Consider the following 21,163-nt stretch of genomic DNA (forward strand, 5'->3'; position numbering starts at 1 on the left):
TAATAGCGGAAAAAAACATTCAGCTTGGGGGGAGTCGTGTACATGCTCCACATGATCTGTAGGATTTTTCAGACCCCAGATCCTAACATTATTTTTGTGCACTTTACCCGACAGGTGGAAGGTGGCTTCATCACTGAACACCAATGATTCCGTGAAACCATCAGTTTCCATTTCGATTTGCATGTCATCATAGAAAGACAAGTCTCTTGCCTTTTGCCGTCTGGTTTCAAGGCCTGCAACAATTGCAAACGGTAAGGATGAACCACAAACGTTTGTGTACTTCCACACGGTTGGTTGCAGGATATCTAATTCTCCACTAGCTGTGGGTGGATTTCTGTATACTTCGTACAAAACTCTCTCTCACAAGCTCCACAGTTGCCTTGCTTACTGGTGGACGGCCGGTTGACTTTCGCTTGCAGATGCATCCCCTTGCTTTAAAGTCAGAATATCACTTACGGATACTGGGCCCACTGGGTGCATCTTCACCAAACTTTCTTCTAAAATTAAGTTGCACAGTGAAAACAGACTGGCAGACGTGAAAATCCAGCACACAAAAAGCCTTCCTCTCTTCCTTGGCAGCCATTTTCTCTCCTATGACCCCTAGTGACGAAATCAATAAGTACGCGATGGTTGTACCAACCACTGAAACTTTTTGAGTTTCCCTTTTCATTGAGACAACTTCCATGTATCTGCATGTTATTCAAGTTTGTAATCGGAAAGATCATTTGTAATAACACTATATTTATGTGTGAAGCTGAAATCAGTTATATTTTGTATTATCTTTACACATCATGGCATGTAGACTTGAAAAATTAATTTTTTTTCTTCATATTTTTACATGTACGAGGTGTGTCAGGAAAGTAAAAATACAACTGATATATATCTTAGGGAAAGTATGTAAGACATAAGTTGACAACACTGACAGTAACCTTGATCTTTACTCTTTCCAGTAACATTAATTCTCAGTGCTGCGTTAAGTTGTGTGCGAGTCATACATGCTGGAAATTGCTGTGGCGATAAAGAATCTGCCAAACGCAGAGTGCAGGCTGTGATACGGTTTCTCCAGGCAAAAGGCAAATGTACAGAAAATTGCAGCAGTCTGACATCCCGCGAAAGCACGATGCAACTTCATCACCTTCCCATAAACTACCGCAATTTTCTGGACTTTGTCTTTTGCCTGGAGAAACTGCATCACAGCCTGCACTTCGCATTTGATGGGTTTCTTTATCGCCGCAGCAATTTCCAGCATGTATGACACACACACGAGTCAGCGCAACACTACTGGAAAGAGTAAGGTATTTTACATATTTTAGCTATTTTTAAGAATTATTTCCATATTTCAGAACATACGCATAACTTGGGAGGCGCAAGGGGGCACTTGCCCCCCACCCCCCAAAATTCAGTAAAAGAGGTTTGTGCCACCTATAAAATTTCAGACAAAATTGACTTCAGAATAATGACAGATTAAAAACTTCCTCTCATAAACTTCCAAACTAAGGAAAAAAAGCTATATTTCTCCTGTTCTAAATTATCCCTATCTCTTGTATGTTCTTTTCAGTCCTTGATTTTTGGCCCCTCTCACATCTATCAGCACCAGTGGCATGAGCCTATGCCCCTGTAGCTACAACCTCACCATATGTATCGTCAAATAACACAATGTTTGCCATATTTTATTCTAACTGGGAAAAATTAATCAACAATTGGAAAAACATCGCAGTGAAAGCAACCAGTTAATATGATGCAAAAACTTTTTTGACTAAATGTTGAAATGTTTACGGACTCCTCTACGAGGGTCACTATTTATATTTTGAGCCTAACAATGAAAAAACAGGAATTTGGCATTGAAAACTGCTTTATTGTTTTTCGAAGTATTCTCCTTTATGGTCAATACACTTTTCCATTCGTTCGAACCATTTGTCAAAGCAGTTTTTCCAATCTTCTTGATACACCTGCATAATATGGTTTTTGAACGCATCAACGGTGTCTTCCGCCGATGAAAATCGTTGTCCACGCAATTTATTCTTGACATTCGGGAACAAGAAGAAGTCATTGGGTGCCAAATCAGGACTGTACGGTGGATGACCCATCAATTCGATTTTTTGACTGTTCATAAAGTCGGTTGTTAGATGAGATGTGTGACAGCTGGCATTGTCTCGATGAAGAATGATCCGACGGCGTTTGTTTGTTTTCCGTATTTGACCGAAGACCTCTGGCAAACAAATTGTTGTGTACCATTCAGAGTTGACCGTTCTACATTCCTCTAAAGGCACAGTTGCCACATGACCAGTTTTCCCGAAAAAACAGGTGACCATTTGTTTCGATGTGCTTCGAGCGCGAACAACTTTTGTTGGATTGGGTTCATCTTGAAACACCCATACAGTCGACTGCTGTTTACGTTCCGGCTCATATGCATATATCCATGATTCGTCACCTGTTACAATCTTATATACGTCTTTGAAGCACCACGATTGTATTTATTGAGCATTTGTTTGCACCAATTGACGCAAGCGTCTTTTTGAGTTTTTGTCAAATTGTGTGGGATCCAACGAGAACATACCTTTCTCACAGCTAAATGATCATGTGATATTTTATATATGCTGGTGGAACTAATGCCTATGGTTACCTCAATCTCACAGTATGTCACATGACGATCTTGCAGTATTAGGTTTTGCACAGCATCAATGTTTTCTTGAACAACAACTGATTTTGGACGACCTTCGCGAATCTCGTCGGTGACCGAATGGCGGCCACGATTAAATTCGTTATACCAGCGTTTCACAGTGGCAAAGGATGGGGCTTCATCGCCAAATGTGGAAGTAAGTTGATCGATGCACTCTTGTCTTGATAATCCACGTCGAAAATCGTAAAAAATCATTGCACGAAAATGTTCACGAGTTAATTTCATTTTATTGTTGTCGCGCAATATCCAATGCAACATAAACAACACAAATGAAGCTATTGACAAAACATTTGAAGTACTTTATGGTCAATAATGCCAGACGATTCCGTGCAAACGTCAAATCGCGCATAACTTCAATCAGTGTTGCCAAGGCTCAAAATAAATAGTGACCCTTGTAACTCTTCCTGTCAACACCCAGAGATTGTTCCCCACCATTTATTGATGAATGCTGAGGTGAAGAATGCCTTTGGACAAAATACCCAAAGATCAGAGCTGTGCACATATTACACCGGAGGGGTTACATATGTTTTTAAGAAAGCCAAAATGCATTGCTTTTTAGTCGGGGCTATTTATACCAAATATAAAATCCTACCCGTGGCACAGGCTCCTTTCTGCCCAGACTACAGTCTTCCATGGTGATGGTGTTGAAAGAAAAAGAACCAGGTGACAGGGATATTTTCTGATTTGGGTTTAAAGAACTTTCATTTATGTAGTTTTACTGTTCGCTGGGGTGGATGGTAGGAAGGCAGACTGGTTAAGTGGGGTTTTCCTCTCTGCTCCATGTGTGTTGTAAAATGCTTCAATGTTAACTTTATTTTATTCAAGTGTGTAAATTATTTACCAATATCTGAAAAAATAAAATGAGGCCCTGGTAGTTACACCCTGCATCACTCACAAGGCCCCTTGTAGAGGTAGGTTACCTCCGTCCAGGCCCCTTTAAACAACTCTTGGAGCAAGATACAGTAGTAAGTCCTTCACCTAAAGTTTTTTCATCTTCCCCCAAACTTTCACCCCAACCCCACATTTCAGTGCTCGTGACAATTGCCTCCTGTTCTCCCTAACTGCTACCTGGTCATGTGTGTCACAAAATGTGTTAATGTTTGCCTTGCTTCATTCCATTCCATCACTATTTATCAATATCTGAAAAATAATCAAATGCCCATGTAAAACTGTCACCAATGAGTGCCCGCTTGGCCTCCTTGAATATGTCCTCGTCTTAAAATAACATAATATTTGTTGCATTTCTGTGCAAATTATTTATTAATTTATGAGAAGAAAATAACATACAACGTACCATCAAGCATTTCCCCTCTGCCCCTTCCTTTAATCTGCCATTGCTTCAGAACCCACTGTGTTGTTGTGAATGTGTACAAGTAACAACACAGATGATGAGTTTGAACCCAAATTTGTTTTTTTGTAGAATGCCATTTAAATGAATGGCTTCCGAATTTGAATGATACATTCACAAAATGCTTGACAGACCCTGTGAATTCAGCAAGCTGCAAGCGATCCTTTTTTGCCTCTAAAGATGCAGGATGTATGTATGCAATACTGCTGGACAAGAAGAACTTCACCACCTTGCCATTTTGTATATTGATATCTCGAAAATATTAGCCGATTTGGACTCTGAAACAACTCTCTGACAAAGGTAACTGCAACTTTATTAGGACCAGAAACTTCACTCACATTGGTACGCCATAATATGAGATTTTTACGTGCTTGCTACGATAACTTGTATTTTGGGCAAACTTCAGATTCAAGGTTCTCTTTAAGCTTATAAATTGAGTCTCTTGTGTATTTAAGAGTTCTATGGGGCTTGTTAATTTTCCAATAATATTTATTATTGTTGAATTAAATCTGTCAATACACAAATTATTTAGTCAAAATACTTTTCATGATTTTGCAAATTTATCAGTCATTTAGCAAAATGTCCCTGGATGCTATTTTTATGATAATTTTATCAATTCTCCCCCCAAAATTAGGCCCCAAGTTATACCCATGTTTCAGAACATTTGTCAACATATACTCCATATTCGCACAATAACTACATGTCCCCATGTGACCGTAAGATTCGAGTGAATTTCTTGCGGATAACTGACAAATTTGAAAGACACTTCCATTAATTCTTGCAATATTGAACGCAGTTTTAGTCAATATAATCCATCTTAAGAGGAGATAGAAGGAAATTCACGTTCTAACACTTACAACAAAATTTTGTTGTTCATTGTTTTGGAAACAGAAAATAAAAAACACATTCTGTGTTGTTTTACAATTAATGTCAATGTAAGCATACTGTATTTTATGTAGTGTCTTATATTATTAAAAATATATATTTTTTTACAATTTTAAGTCCATATTTAACTGCATATTTTGTATTTACAGATTTAGCACATTTTTACTACATATAAATCCGTTCCCTGGTGATAAATGTTGCTCTGAAGTTTAGCTTCACCTTCCTGGACAATTTTCTTCAGTATAATAACAGTGCCAACGGATGTTAACAGCACAATATATTATCATTATTAAATTTATAGCAAATAAATGAATGTACAACAGTATTTTAATAGCTCTCATGATTGATTAGCTTTGTATGACTATCAGCTGTGTCAACATAGGGAATTTGTCTTATGAGGACTACCAGAACCTCCCCTTCCCCCAGAAAAAAAGCATCTTAAACACACACATGCAAACGTAAGTAAAATAAAAGAAACACAATTGTGTGCAGCTTCAATCAATGCTACTCTCGTTTATTATATAATCACTTCCCATATTCTTTTAACATGTAAATCAATTTCAAAATAGAATATTTAACAGTTCAATTTCAAATTGCATTCTGAAGTGGTACATGTACACCATTTTCCTTATCAATGTAGTTTGGAAAGAAAAAAGACATATAGCACTTTTCGTTGTACAAATGACAGAAATATACCACAAAACATACAAGTGATAAAAAAATATACCACAAAAGCGTGTCCATGCCTGCAATACATAATCATGCATTTAACACATATGGAATAACTAACTAAAGGACATTAATAATAAGAATTCTACTTTAGAAACTGGAAACTGTTTAGGCTAAAATTTTTGTGCTGTTTTAACCATGCCTAGAGCTAAACAAAAAGGAACAAACTGCTTTATTGTTCATTACAAATATGGTAAAAAACAAAATTATGTTTCTTAAAAAATGATTTAACAAGCCAATCAAAACCTGGTCATGGCATGGATGGATTGTTGTGTTTGTTGCATCATCAATTTCATCTGTTCATCATTCATCTTCATCCTTGCAGTTAATGCAAGAGGTACAAAAGCAATATAAAATAACAAAAACAGAGACTGTGTGCACTGCATTATTTTTTTGGAATTTGTACAGAATATTATTTTCTAAGATAGGACTTCATGAAAAGTAATACAAGTATCCTAAAACTCCTAGTAAATAATTAGAAATAAACTGCTTGCAATTTGTAAAATAAGACCATTATTAATTTTATAAACATAGAAACAGTACATATATCTCTTTAAAAAGATCTGTAAAATACATTACTTGTTTTACAATTTCCACTTAATGATCACCCAAGGTCTCCTTTTTTTTTCACTGATAAGGCTAGCATATTCTTAAACCATTCCATTATCAAATAATTCATACTGAAGGTCCATAACATGCAACATATACAAACACAGTAATAATTAACAATGAAATAAGTGGTGGAACTTTAACCAGTCAAATTAACCAACTTACAAAATCATCAAGAACTATACAAAGGTTAACCTGATTCAGGCCCTTAACAAATTTCTTAGCATGAAGAATTATAGTTGTCTGCTACTTAGTAGTTTTCCTTCATTCTAAAACATTCCTGCATGGTTGCTCTGTACATTGTCAATTCTACTTATACACATGATAGTTCAATGAGCTGAGAAACAATAAAAAATAATATCCAACATAACATGAAGAGCTGATACAAAAGTACTCTTGTAACTGATATCATTTCAGAGAATAATTACTTGCAAGATACCCAAACTAAACTTTCCACTGGTCAGACATGTTTCTGTATTCACACAGCTTCACAATTCTCCTTGCGATCTACAGCAAAGATCAAACCCAAAACAATTGAACTCCAGGTACATAACAACTACATTAATGTGGTACTTATCCAAATTGCAAATTTACCAGTCCATATCACAGAAGGCATAATGTATTGTATCTATAACAAAGAAAATGTACTCCAACAGTATGTAAGTACACAGTATAAAAAACTTACGTGAGTGAGTATAATAGTCATAGCAATCCTTGCAAACGACGTTTCGCAAAGTATACTTCGCTTCTTCAGGTTTTCTTATCAGTAAATAAAATACTTCATCATATATATTATTTACTGATAAGAAAACATGAAGAAGCAAAGCGTAGCTTCGCGAAACGTCGTTTGAAAGAATTGTTACGACTATTATACTCACTCACGTAAGTTTTTATACTTTTTATACTGTGAATACATATAGTGATTAAACAGACAAATTCAGAATGTAAAGTATGTAAGTAGCAGTGTTCAGAACGGACATCGACAAGTCACAAAATGCAACTAAAATGTTTGCAATGAAGGAATTATTCATTGTTCCTTGGTCTGTTTGTGCCTGTAGATGCAAAATAAAAATTGCCTCCACATATGCAAGATTTGATTACATACCCAAACACAGCATGACGTGCAGAAATTCACCAGAACCAAGGAGGAATGTGTGAAATTAAGCTACTAATGGTTTAAAATGAACTTTTCTCAGCTCTGGTGTATAACTATTATGCACTGGGACCATGATGTTTCCAGCTGACCATGCAGGTGAGGAACTCTTTGTCAAAGCGAACTACACACCACTGTCAATGTATCCAAATATCAAGTTCAGTGACCTAATTATTTACTCTACCTCCCCATGTATACACATTAAAGCTACTGTATGTGGAATTAGAGTTTCTATCTAAATGCCTCACTGGCTTCTGAACTAGGTATGAGGGCCTTCTCACTGTAATCAAATATTCTGGGTTCAATCTTTGCTGAAGGTAAAATATAATGTACAGTGGTTCGGATCCCATTTTAAAACCATAGTGCCAGGCCAATTAGCTCTCCTGAGCATAAAGTTCACATCTCAACTAGATATGAAATTTGAAATATTTCCTTGCCAAAGTCAAGAGCAACTGATTTTGCTCAATTGTGCTTCTGGCTTTTTGTACCCAATGCTGAGAAGTCTATCAGAAACAACATTAAATGAGAGTGGCCAAAAGTGATTGCAATGTACCATAAAAGATATCCACAAGAAAAATGGCAAGCAAATATAAATAATTGACAGCACCACATACGCTTTTTTTATAAACTCTATTCAATGCAAGTATATAGTATCCAAACAATTTTGATGTTCTTGTGCAAACTTTCCCTTTCTCGGTTTGTATGGGAATTCAGTACACAATTTACAGCACCAATAAATATGTAAATTTCAAATAGTGTCATTTTATAATAAGTATTTACCATATTAATTCATATTACTTAATTGGATACCACCTTTCAAATGGTAACAACAATGAATGTGTGTTAACTGGTAACCTTTTATGAAAAATGCACCATGCCATAAATAGGTCAAGTCTGCCTGCCTTATATAAGCATAGCACTAAATTAGTTCATTTTCATGCTTTGCAAATTTCATTAAGGAAATAATTCCCTTTACAAAGAAGAATGAAAGACCGTTCAGATGAAAGAAACAGAAAATATATGTTGAATTGAATCTGTCTCGTATATCTTGGATAACAGAAGTATTGAAACTTCATCACATGAAGGGCCAGCCACTACTCATGTAACTGACTGTGGGTTGGGCTGTAGTGTACAATTCATTACACTAAAGACAATGACTCAGAAAAAAATATTAAATAAAAAGGTAGCCACGTCCAAAAAAAAAAAAACACTGGCCCTGGTGCCAATTAATAGAGCCAGATTTTTGGAGTCCAAGGGTGGGTACAGTGTTACCACTTTGTTGCTTTATCTTCAGTCATAAACCACCCTTTTGGTCAGTCAACATCTGGTGTCTCTTCGCACTCAAACCAAATAGGCCAATAAGGCTTTCAGAAACTTGCCCACCCCTACTGCAAAGTCATTGCATGGGTGAACACATCCATCCCCTTCTACCTACTAACAAAAATTAACAATTTTTGTAACCAGATTATTGGCCAGTATCACTTGTAAAATAGAAAATCTAATTCCATAGGCAACGAGCTTTAGGCACAGAGATTTACCCATAATCCTTCATACAGCAGCTTCAGCAGCATGTGACCTAGTATGTCTCAACAGGTAACTCTTATGTGTGAACCCCTTCCCACAAAACTCACAACAGTATATCTTCTCCTGCGTGTGGATCCTTGTGTGCTTCACCAGCATGTATCGTTCACAGTAGGACTTATCACAGTATTCACAACGGAACGGAGCATCCGTGATATGAGTCCTCGCATGCTGGACAAGGTAGCTCCTCTGCGCAAAAGACTTTCCGCACTGATGGCACGAGTATGATGGACCGTCGTTCACATGTATACGTGCATGCCTTATTAAGTGACTCTTGTCCGAAAAAGCCTTCGGACAGTATGTACATGCGAAAGGCGTCTCTCCTGTGTGCGTTCGGATGTGACGCTGAAGATTACTCTTTCCAGCAAACACCTTTCCGCACAACTGACACGTGTAATCTCCGGTGTGCACTCGCTCGTGTTTCTGTAGCGTGTCCCTGTCGTAGTATGTGTTCGTGCAGAAGGCACACGAAAACGTGTCCTCGGTTGAATGGGTTCTGATGTGCCGTTTCAGGCTGCTCTTGTGTGGAAACGACTTTCCGCACAACTTGCAAGAAAAAGGCAGGTCCTCGGAGTGTATCTGCATGTGCGCCACTAGGCCACGCTTTCGGCGATATACCTTCCCGCAATGAGGGCACATGAAAATGGGATCCGGTTCGTGGCACTTGGCATGCGTCGTAAGCTGACGTTTATCGACGAAGACTTCTGGGCACTGTGGGCAAGAATACTTGAGCGACTGAGTGTGCAACTTCTGATGCCTCTTGAGACCTTTCCGCCAGATGTACGATCGGCCGCAAACATTGCATTTAAAAGGTTTACCTTCCTTGTGAACCCTGCTGTGGTCGACAAGATCGCTCTTCTTTGAAAACTTTTTCTCGCACACGGGGCAACTGAAATCGCCCGTGCTGCCATGGACTGCCTTGTGACCGTTCAGCTCACATCTCGAAGCAAATATCTTGCCACACTTCGGGCACTGGTACTTGTCGTTGGGGTTCATAATGTGGGCATTCATGTGAGCATCGAGATACTTACTCTTTGAAAAAGTTTTCCCACATAAGCAGCAAGAAAATGATTTCCTCTTCATGAAGTCATTTGGTGAGTTATCATTTATTTCTTGTCTGCTGGCACCATCTGATAATCTGAAACAGAAAGGAGAGGACAATTCACACCACATTTTCTTGTATCAAGGTTATCAATCTAGAAAAGTAAAGGAAGTCACTTTAGGAGTGTAAAGGGTGTGGGAAAGTGACTGAGTATCTTTGCCAAATTTGTTTCTAATAATATGAAATTTCTCTGGATTTTCTGGGAAATCTCAGCTAGCTGTTTCGATTTAGCACAGGAACAATATAACAGATTTGACAAGGTGAAGAAAAATGACACAACATACTGAAAATGGTGTCTCAAACTCACAAACAAAGCTGGTGTGTAGGTCAGGATTTGAACCTGGAACCTTGAGTGGCAAAGCATAATGTGCATGGCCACTAAGTCACCACTTTTAAAATAATCAAACAGTTCACAATTATAAGATTACTTCATAAAAGTAACATGTCTGTGTGTCTGTGACCATCTCAAATATGCCTAGCTACTGCACACACACTCTAAAAAGCTACAATCCAATGTGTTTCTCGAGTAGAATAACTCTTTGATGTGTGTTAACTATGTGAAGTTTGTGCGACATATTGTTGATTTTTGGAGAAAGGCATGGCAAAAAGTTCACATGCTAATTAGAACTGGATGGAATCAGAAGTATAAAATGATCCCAAGGGGTGAAAAAACACTTACATGCATATTATATTATTTACAATTATGTACGGTGGTTTCTAAATACATAAAATAACAATTCACTGACTGGTATTATTGTTTATTTAACAATATCTTAATTCTCGATTTAAACTGTAATTACTATGCATTTTACAAATATAAAAAAATGGGAGTTTATGTCAACCTAGAGTGGACAGAAACCTCTCCTACTTTTAAGTCTCTTGGGAGTGGAGGTTTACAAGCATGCACTTTTCAAGTGTGCAGTGCTGGTAAGGGAGAAACTATTTAGGCAGTTGTAGTTGTTTTTTCTCAATCAACACACCATGTTCTTGTGGGTAAGCAAATTATGGTATAGTGTCCCCCTACCCCCCAAGAAAAACAGAAGAAAATTTACACATTGCAAAAAAATTCTACTTGAAGAGCCTCTGTGATCCCTGCAATAAATAGATGTTAATTAAAAAAAAATAATTTGAGTACTCTTAGGGTCCTATAACCATGCACAGTTTTTCTGATAATGGTTCATTGTACAAAAATATTTAATTGCATTGCATAACTCTAAAAAAAGTATGCTAGACGGTGATAAGTGGCTTAGTCCATACATTAACCCTTAAATGCGGTCTTTAAATACCCGTAAAACTTCATCCAGTTCTCTTCACGTGAGAGTGTTAGACATTTGAAGATGCTGATATTCAATAGTTGTTACAGACTTTATCATAAAGCATACACTGGGTCAATAATTAGTGTTTACCTTCAGGTGCAAAGTTTTGATTGTTGTGTTCTTTGATGTACACGGTGCCGCTTTTGTCGGCATAGTATTCAACATGCAATACTGGCAATTTTTCTATGGTTAACATTGCTGTTTACCTCGCCAATTATTTATAGAGGAGGACATTATTGTTCATTGTTTTTTGTTGTTGTTTTTTTACTACCTTTTATGCACTTTGCATATCTGCAAAGCTGCGAATTCAGCTTCCCTTTTCAGAACGAGGCATGTTGGTGTTGGAGCATACAGCGCTGTTCGATTATGTTATTATTTTCTCGTTCTTTTTTTGATTTTGTGAACTAGCAATGGATCATCACACACATGAGAAGGAACTGAAAAATAAGAGACTCACGGTTGATGAAATAAGGTCATTGATCCAAAGTTTAGGCTGAACCTGTCATTGGTGCAAGTGGCAATGTTGTTGTAAGATTGGCAAAAGAAATACCAAATTATAAATTGTACTTTGATCGTTTTTGCACTTCATTGGACCTTGCAATATACCTTCATAAAAGAGGAATTTAGTGTGTAGGCACTATTCAGAGAAACAGAATACCAAGCTGTAAATTTCCAAAGGATGAAGCATCCTCGTGGATTCTCTCAGAGTTATGTGCAAATATTGATTCTGTAGAGATCTCCACAGTTATATTCTAGGATAATAGCAATGTTGCGTTGCTTTCATCATTCATTGGTGAAAAACTGAAGCAACTAGTTCAGAGGTGTGACAAAAAGTACAAGGAATGTCCAGCAGTTGTGTCTGTTTACAACAAGCACATGGGAAATGTTGATCTCCTGGACAGTAACATATATGTCCTATAGGAAGAATTTGTATCAAAATGAAATTTCAAAAGTGGTATTTTCCATTATTTTATCACCTTGTGGACATTACAATTCTAAATGCTTGGACTTTGCAGCGGAAAGTCCATACTAAAGCAAATAGCAATACTCTAACACAGATGCAATTCAGAGTCAAATTAGCAAACACTCTGCAGAATTGGACCAAAGAGTCAAAAAAGAGGTAGATGAACGGCATGTCAAATACAAATTAACTCCACCAAGTAAAGAAATTAGAAAGGACTTGAATGGCCTCAATGGAAAGAGAAAAGGACAACTTGTAAATGCAATAACTGTAGAGGATATACATATGTAGCCTGTGAAAAGTGTAAGGTTAATTTGTTTCAACAAAGAAAAAAATAGCTTCAAGGCTTTCCATGAGTAGTGAGCAGGGTTTAATATGTCTGGACAGAATATTATATGTAGTGATTCTTATAAAAAATATGTAATAATTATGCTATTCTACACTACATGTTGAACTGCAATGTATATGCAAAAGTAACCTAAACGTGCAGCTTTGCAAATATTCAAAGCTCAATTAAGTGTCAAAATGTAACATAAACGTGCAGCTTTGCACATATGCAAAGTTCAATAAAATATCAATAAAACATTAAATTTACAACATAATTTTTTAACTATTTTTTCAGGGATTCCAACATCACAAAAATTAACATAAAAAAATTGCGCATTTAAGGGTTAAGCTAGGCAAATATTGCTTTATTGCAGCTAACATGCATATGTAGATATGAACTGCTGTTACAAACAGTTTTTGACACTATGCACTAAATAGGGGTCAAACAGAGAAGGATTTTTAAAAAAATGTAGGCTACATTTTTGGGGGAAAATATATTTTTTGCAGATTTTGAAAAAGTCTGATAAAGTACTGGTTTCTCAAAGAGTGGTATTTTGTTGTATGTAGATTCAAGCAAACAGGTCAAAAGTACACATTTATCTACATTCCTTTGGTTAAACAGGCCTCCTCGATGGCAATGTGGTTCAGATCCCACTTCCAAGTGGACTTTAAAACAAAAACTTAACCTTATCTTTGAAAAGGCAAAGGTTATGGCTGAGCATACCCTTTGTACCACCAGCAAAGAGCACTAGTTTCAACTATATTTAGAAATAGCATAGTAATCTCTCGTATTAGACAATAAAATACTAACCTGGAGGAACTTGTGGCCTCAATCATTGAAATTTCATTTCCATCTGTGTCAACAAATTCTTCCTCTTCCTCTTTGACTTCCACTTTTATATCATCAACAAACGTGGGGACAGTTTCCTCATCTGGCACTTTCTTCTTACTGACAGCTCTTCTAGATATTTGAGCTGCCTGACGAGCTTGCTGCACAAGTGCCCGGATGCTTTCTAAATCATCGGCCATGCTCTTGGCTAGAGATGACTGCGCCAAATCTGATGGTTGATATGGCTTAGAGCTGTCCGAATTCTCACTTTCTTTTCTATGCGAGCTGAATTCGGGACTTTCATTCTTGTAGTTAACTGCATTCTCTATGACTAACGGATCACACTCAACCACCAAGACCTCGCAATCGTCTTCGTCTTCACTGTTATCAGACTTCCCATCAGTCATCTTCATCTTAGATCCATTGGACGAGAGTGTGTTGATGGTCATATCAACGGGTGACCACGAAGTACTCTTCTCGCTGGAGTCTTCGTTTGGAGATCCAAGGGTGACTTCTACAAAATCTGGACAGGAACTATCATCCTTGTCTTCCAGTTCGGATCTTTCATTATTACTTTCGTGATCTTCACACTTTGCTTCACTTTTATCGTCAACTTCTTCAATTGTAATCCCATTAATTTCCATCGTTCTGTGACCATCCATCATGTTCTTATTTTCTGGAAAGAGATAAAAACTGATCACTACAAAATGCTAAATACTAAACTACCAAACTCTAAACTATATGGTTCGAACAGGCCTTTGAGGACCAAGGCCCAACAAGTGACTTTTTACACAGTGATGCATCTAACTTTTGAAACCATGATAAATATTTGTCTCATGAGATAAGTATTGGGGCATTTATATGAAAACTACACTTCAAGAAATAAGTTATACATACAGCCAGGGACAAAGTGTTGTATATTAATAATAATTTATTGTCATTAAGGTTGTACAGTAAAATGGTAGGCCAACAAACCAGTCATACAGTTTATGTTTAAATATATTTGAAGGCAAATTTGTCACAGTTAGCTTATTAAACAGTCTTCATTCTAGAGCTTCCTAACTGTTCAAAGATTTCGAGAGTCTATGATAGGGTATATTAATACTCTTCCTACCAGTTTAGGAATGAATACCTCGTCTACTTTGCAGTTGTGACATTTTTTCTTTATAGCTATACAGCACAGTTATATATGAGAACTGCAAGAACATAACTCTAAAGATGTGAAATGCAGTTTTGTTTAAACTCCTCTGAAGAGCTCTATTTGGAGTCAAATCAACATATCTCCACTTCTAATCCTTAGCAGTAAGGTGGAGTCACCCATCTCCCATTTACTGACATAGTCCTAAGAATACACTATCCCCTCTTCTGTGTAAACTTGATAAACTTAAGTTATACCCCTCTGTTCCTCGCACAACAAAATGTAATAATATCCAAACTGTTCATCATTTCGGTTTGTTTACCATGTTGCAAGGTTCATAAGTTGAAAAGAAAAGCACTAAAAAAATTCCATTCCTTAAAAGTCTAAGAAGGAATTGGCTGATAAAGTACACATTGGAAGGAACAGTTGAAGGGGAAATGATTCAGGGAAGAAGATATCAGATGATACACAAAATATAAGATACAAGATCAGAAAGACTGGAGATTGCAGTGAAAAATCTGCCTCTTACGGCAGGGCAAGAAATTAATGAAAAGCACACTGAATATAGAATAACAGTGATGGACATGATATCTCTTTTATCTTTGCTGTCGATTGTACAGAATGACAAGTCCGAAGATTTATATGCAAAAGAGGAATATGTACAAAAAAAATGTTTTTTTTAAGAGAAGAGTGTTGTTAAAACTTAAACTAAATGAACCCACATTTTATGTTACATATATTTTTCCTACAAATGCATATTTTTAAGACAATATAAAGGCAAGATGTTTTTAAAATAGAATATTAGTTTGTGTAATTATGCGAAGATGTGTGTCCTCAATCCACTCATATCAATCACATCTGAAGTTCTCAACATGAAATTCATTCCTGTTGCATCATATAATGTTAACGAGATTTTTTTCGGACTACACTCTAGTGCATATTGATAAGCGTATGAAAATGGTGGTTACAAATGTTGAAAATTTTTTGGATGAATATTACAAATTAATTCTTGTTAGTTTTTGGTAAACATGGGTAACTTTATGTATTGTAGCAGGTTTTTTTAATCAGATTTTGTTGGGTAAGAGAAATTGTCTTTTTGCTCATTTTATTGCACATATTTTTAAGGTTTTTATGGCATATTTGCATGCAATACATTGTCATTCTTCAGAGATGTTGCACTACTATGTTAATAGCATGTACTTTATCACCACGAATTCCTATCTCCTTGTTTTAAATTATTTTCATCTTTCAATGTATTAATTTTCATTGCAAACCAATCTAGAAATTAATAAAGGTGTAAATTTTGTCACAGTTTTGCATTATGAATGCATCTATTTCACTCAATATATATGTACACACACACACTCTCGCATACATAAAACAATCCTAACCTATTAAAAGGTTACAATAGCAACACCAACACACAGGTGTACAATTATAATCCTAAGAGCAGCTACCTAATTTACTCAGGTAAGCATATTAATGAGGAGGTTGAAAAAATTGTTTTCCAAAATAAATACACTAAGGTAAGTAATCCAGGAAATGTGGTCAATACATGATTACAGACATCTATAATATTTGATTCATGCAGAAAATGTATACGGGTCATTCCACGCCAAATCAACAAAAAAAAGTGTCATTTCTGACCCGACCATCTCGGATTTTTCTGAAACTCTACTATTTGGTAGTCTTCATGAAGATATGAAATCCTGAGAAATTGTAGCTTCCTGTGTGGCGTAGTTATGGAAACTTTCATGAATAATTGCTCTTACCCTAATTGACGTAGAGAGCTGGTTGTAGTCTTGTTTGAAAGGACATGTAATAAGCTTTCCAACGGTGTGTCACATGGTCATCCACTTTGACCTTTGGACCTTGAACTTTTGAAGATGCATATCTGTGATTTCCTTGGAACTGAAATATATTGTTAACACAAGGTTACACTATAACATAACCAAATTTGAAGTAGGGACGATTATGGGATAATTGAAGAAAAACAATTTAATTAGTATTAGTGTATTTTTTCAGCCAGTCATTTCTAGTGGGAGTTTGCAACACTGCACTCTTGCATTGCAGACTTGCTAATCTGCAATACTTCTGCAACTAGAAAGTGAAAAATGTGTGCAGCAGTGTTGTTTGAAACAAGTGTGGTAGAATGTTGAATAGATAGTGTGTTTAGTGTGACAGTTCTAATTTGAGCTGACTTTTTTTAAGTAAGGTACCTTGATCGCCAGCATCATGGCATCATCCAGATTAGAAAGCCTTCAAGGTTTTGAGATCCGTGGAAGGTTTTCATTGAAACAATGGTCAAGCAACAACAATACATCCATTCACTATTTATTATGGAAATTCCAATACTTCGACAATCATAACTGAAAATTTGGCTGCCATATCAGATAGCATAATAAAGCATTAGTTCACTTACTCCAGAAAGTACTTATTACATTTTTGAAGGATAAATTTGGTTCTGACAACCTGGTCAAGATATTTTACTTTTCTGATGGAGCAGCAGCACACTACAAAAATCGCAAAAACTTCATCAATGTTGACTACCACAAGGATGATTTTTCTATGTTGTGTGACCAATTTGCTAAAGTTAATTCCATTCCAGGAATCATATGAAATGTTATTCTGCATGTGATGAATTTACAGAACATCATTTCATAATATGTTAAAATGCCTTAGAATTAAGATATTACTGGATATTTTACTTGTGTATATAATAACAACTGGGGGCTAGTGTGTGTTCATAAAGTGTCTGAAGCCACCGGTGATTTACAAAGTAACTTTCTTCAACCTCACGGTCCATCAGGATAATTTTTATGTCCCCATTTGGTTCAACTGGACATTTGTTGGATCCCAACGTGCAATGTTCTAACAAAAGTGGATCCTTCCACTGCTACAAGAAGAATGTACACTTTAACAATGGACGCAAGCCAGCTTGCCATGCAAAGACTGAATGAATGAATACTGAAGAACAACCTGTGAACTATGGTGCATGTAATTTATTTCTCAGGAAACAAAAAATTCTTGTCCATTTTTCACTACTGTAGATAATTATATTATTCTTAGAAGTAAATAACAACAGTGTTGCAAACTCCCACTAGAAATGACTGGCTGAAAAAATACACTTATACTAATTAAATTGTTTTTCTTTAATTATCCCATAATCGTCCCAACTTCAAATTTGGTTATGTTATAGTGTAACCTTGTGTTAACAATATATTTCAGTTCCAAGGAAATCACAGATATGCATCTTCAAAAGTTCAAGATCCAAAGGTCAAAGTGGATGACCTTGAAAAGATTTTATTCGAAATATAGTGATGTGATACACCGTTGGAAAGCTTATTTCATGTCCTTTCAAACAAGACTACAACCAGCTCTCTACGTCAATTAGGGTAAGAGCACTTATCCATGAAAGTCTGGAGCGCAGACTAAAAATTGACAATTTTTTGTATTTTCGAGCCCCCAAAACTCCATAACTACGCCACAGAGGAAGCTACAATTTCTCAGGATTTCATATCATCATGAAGACTACCAAATAGTAGAGTTTCAGAAACTCGGGTTGTGAACTTTGTTGATTTGGCATGGAATGACCCATATCATGATGACATTGAATCTACATAATCAGAACTTGGACCCATGCCACTCGTGACAACTACATATGAATGGCTTATTGCAGAAAGGGACCTGAGTCACATTTTTGAGGTATCGGAGTTAATTTTTTCATCTCCACTGTGTCTAGCAGCATACTGTAGGGGGGTGCATTGAGGGTTGCAAAATTAACTATTCATTATGTTGAATATTTGAGCCAACAACGGCACATTTCTTTCTTACACTATTAATATTATACGATTTTTCATTGTTTTTCTCAGAATTGTGCAAAAGTGACTCAGGTCCCTTTCTGCAATAAGCCATTCATATACAAATGCATGTACTGTACGTATCTATCAGAAAATTTTGATCTCCGGGAAACATATTTCTTCAATTTTACAGGGGAAAGTACTTACCGAACTGAGTTTATGTAGACTTTTGAAAGGTCGTGGAAGTGTTTTTTCCCATCGTTTAATTTATCTGGCCGGTATATCATGTATTTTTCAAGATTAATGTATCTCCGATGCACAAAAGCTGTTGCCTCTATGTCCTTCCACTACGTGAACCAAATGTTGTGTGTGTTGATGATGTAACACCCGGTCAGAGTTTCTAACCATGCTGTTCTTTTGCAAGAACACAACAATTTTAACTATGTTTGCCTAACCTTGCCATGCATGGTTCGTGGGGCTATTTATGAATGGTTTGTGGGGCTATTCATAAATAGTGTGTGGGGAAAGTAGGTATTTTTCGGTGAAGAAAGTTGGAAACACTGCATACCCACTGATGATGGACAACGCTAATCAAGTTTGCAAGTGAAAAACGAACGAACAATAATTACTCGATATGTGGAAAATTGAAATCCCACCTTCAAGAATCCTTAGCAATGCAGAATACGTATGTACGAATGTGAAAAATAACAAAATAAACAAATTTGAGACATTTCGCAGAGATTGAAATTTTAATTATCTATCCACTGTGGGAGGTAGATCTGCCAACACTCAGGATATACATCCAAAGATTTTTTTATGTGACCAACCACCATTCAGTTCTCTTTCATAATTTTTTTTTGGTGGGGGGGGGGGATGATATATATAGTGGAGCAATGCAAACATTCAGCAAATGTTAAGAGTCAAAAAATCCAGGAACATCTAAGTGAACACAGGCACAGGTGCAAATAAAAAAAACTTCTACCTCAAGGAACAACTGTCAAGCAATCTACAGTTGTATAAAGTTTCTCTCTATTGTAAATGTACGTGCTGGTGCAAGGGAACATATCATGTAAATGTACATGCTGGTACATATCATATCAAACTTCGGTAACAGTTTCATACATTGGAGACACGTTTCTTCAATTTTACACAAGAAACTACTTACGGAAATGAGTTTCTCCAAGGTTTACAACGTTCGTGGAGGTATTTTCTTTCATCATGGAATATATTTAACCGGGAAATCATGTATTTTTCAAGAGAAATATCTCACCGACGCACAATTGCCATTGCTTTCATTTGCTTGCCCTATGACAACCGGATGCTGCGTACGTTTGATGACGTAAGCCCCTTCAGTGTTTCAACCCCCCTTTTTTTATCTTTACTATGCTTGCCTAACGTAATCAAACCTAACCTAACCTTATTGGAAATGGTTTGTGGGGCTATCCGTGAATGGAAACACTGCATGCCCACTACGGTAGTCAAGATTTGCCCGCCATATTCTGTGTTATGAAAGCGGAAAAAGGTGTCAAAGAAATTACTCTCTATGTGAAAAATTGTGTTTTTTTTTGTGTAAAAAGCATAATGGCACCTTGAACTATCTTCCGCAATACACAATTGGTAAGTACGAACCATGCGAAACACAAAATATCCGATTTTAATGTCTCCGATCTATGAAACTGTTACCCAAACTTCTTTTATTGCGATTTGAACACCACGAATCTATCACATACATTGATAACTGTCCCATGGGTGACTCTCCTCATGTTAAGGGTGTATTTTAGCTAACTTAACAAACTCCTGATTTATTTTCTTCACCATAAAATCATATTTTTAGAAATCTACTGACGTGATAAAAAGCCTTCCAAATATAAGTCATCAAGTTTCGATGTTTTATTTTTTTTTTTAGCCTTGTACAGTCCAAACCAATTTGGTTCACTCATATATCCTCTGGTATCGATCTGGGCTTCATTTCTAAAGTAATTCGGTGCCATACACCAAATATAGATACCTACAGAAATATGACTTGGGAAAATTTCATGGTTATCAGTACAGATTAAAACTGTTATCAGGCAGATAAATGCAAGGATAGTGCTAGCCATTATCAATTGTCCACGTATGCTTCTCGTGCGTGTACGTTAATGACGTAATCCGGCTATGAAGGCATAAATATATACATTAAAAGAAGTATGCTGCTAAGTTCTTAAATATGTTGGCGTAAAAAAATCTCTATTCTCACACTCACGCACCCAGGGGCGTAATTACAAAAAGGACCAAGGGGTCAAAGTAGCGCGTTGGTGACCAACTATGAATCATACAGCTACTGAGCACAATACTAGTTTTTGCACTTAAGAAAAAAGATCGTTTTGTAAGAACTTACCGAAAATTATTTTTTACAACTACTTTTGGAGAAGTTATAATAAGTTATGCTACAGGTTTATAATAACCCCTGTAACACTAAACAGTTGTTACGCCACTGCACCCACTCCCATTTATTCATCTACCAGAAACTAGTGTTGCCAGATCTTTCTTGAAACCGGAAAGAAAGTGTGTGCGAAATCCCAAAAGTAGTTCGAATCCCGATCCCGACTTTTTGTTCTGGGGATCAAATTTCTTGAAAGTAGAAGTTTGCCGTGTATTTATGCTCTACTAGCTAAACCTCACAACACAGGCATGGCATCTAACGTAACAACGAAGTATACGCTAGT

The 21,163-nt window shown here is 36.5% G+C and overlaps 1 protein-coding gene across 1 annotated transcript; it reads right to left on the reverse strand.

Annotated features, from left to right (window-relative positions):
• Positions 1-7,104: 7,104 nt before the first annotated feature.
• Positions 7,105-20,960, reverse strand: LOC145997359 (uncharacterized). The gene is made up of 3 exons (XM_083134319.1): positions 20,836-20,960; positions 13,503-14,196; positions 7,105-10,123 (listed from the first exon to the last, which is right to left on the reverse strand). Exons 2-3 carry the CDS (start codon positions 14,183-14,185, stop codon positions 8,953-8,955), a joined length of 1,854 nt encoding a protein of 617 aa, XP_082990445.1. The 5' UTR covers positions 14,186-14,196; positions 20,836-20,960; the 3' UTR covers positions 7,105-8,952.
• Positions 20,961-21,163: the final 203 nt, after the last annotated feature.

Source organism: Lepisma saccharinum, chromosome 13 (genome assembly GCF_977018435.1).
Source record: "Lepisma saccharinum chromosome 13, izLepSacc3.1, whole genome shotgun sequence".
Taxonomy (NCBI): Eukaryota; Metazoa; Arthropoda; class Insecta; order Zygentoma; family Lepismatidae; genus Lepisma; species Lepisma saccharinum.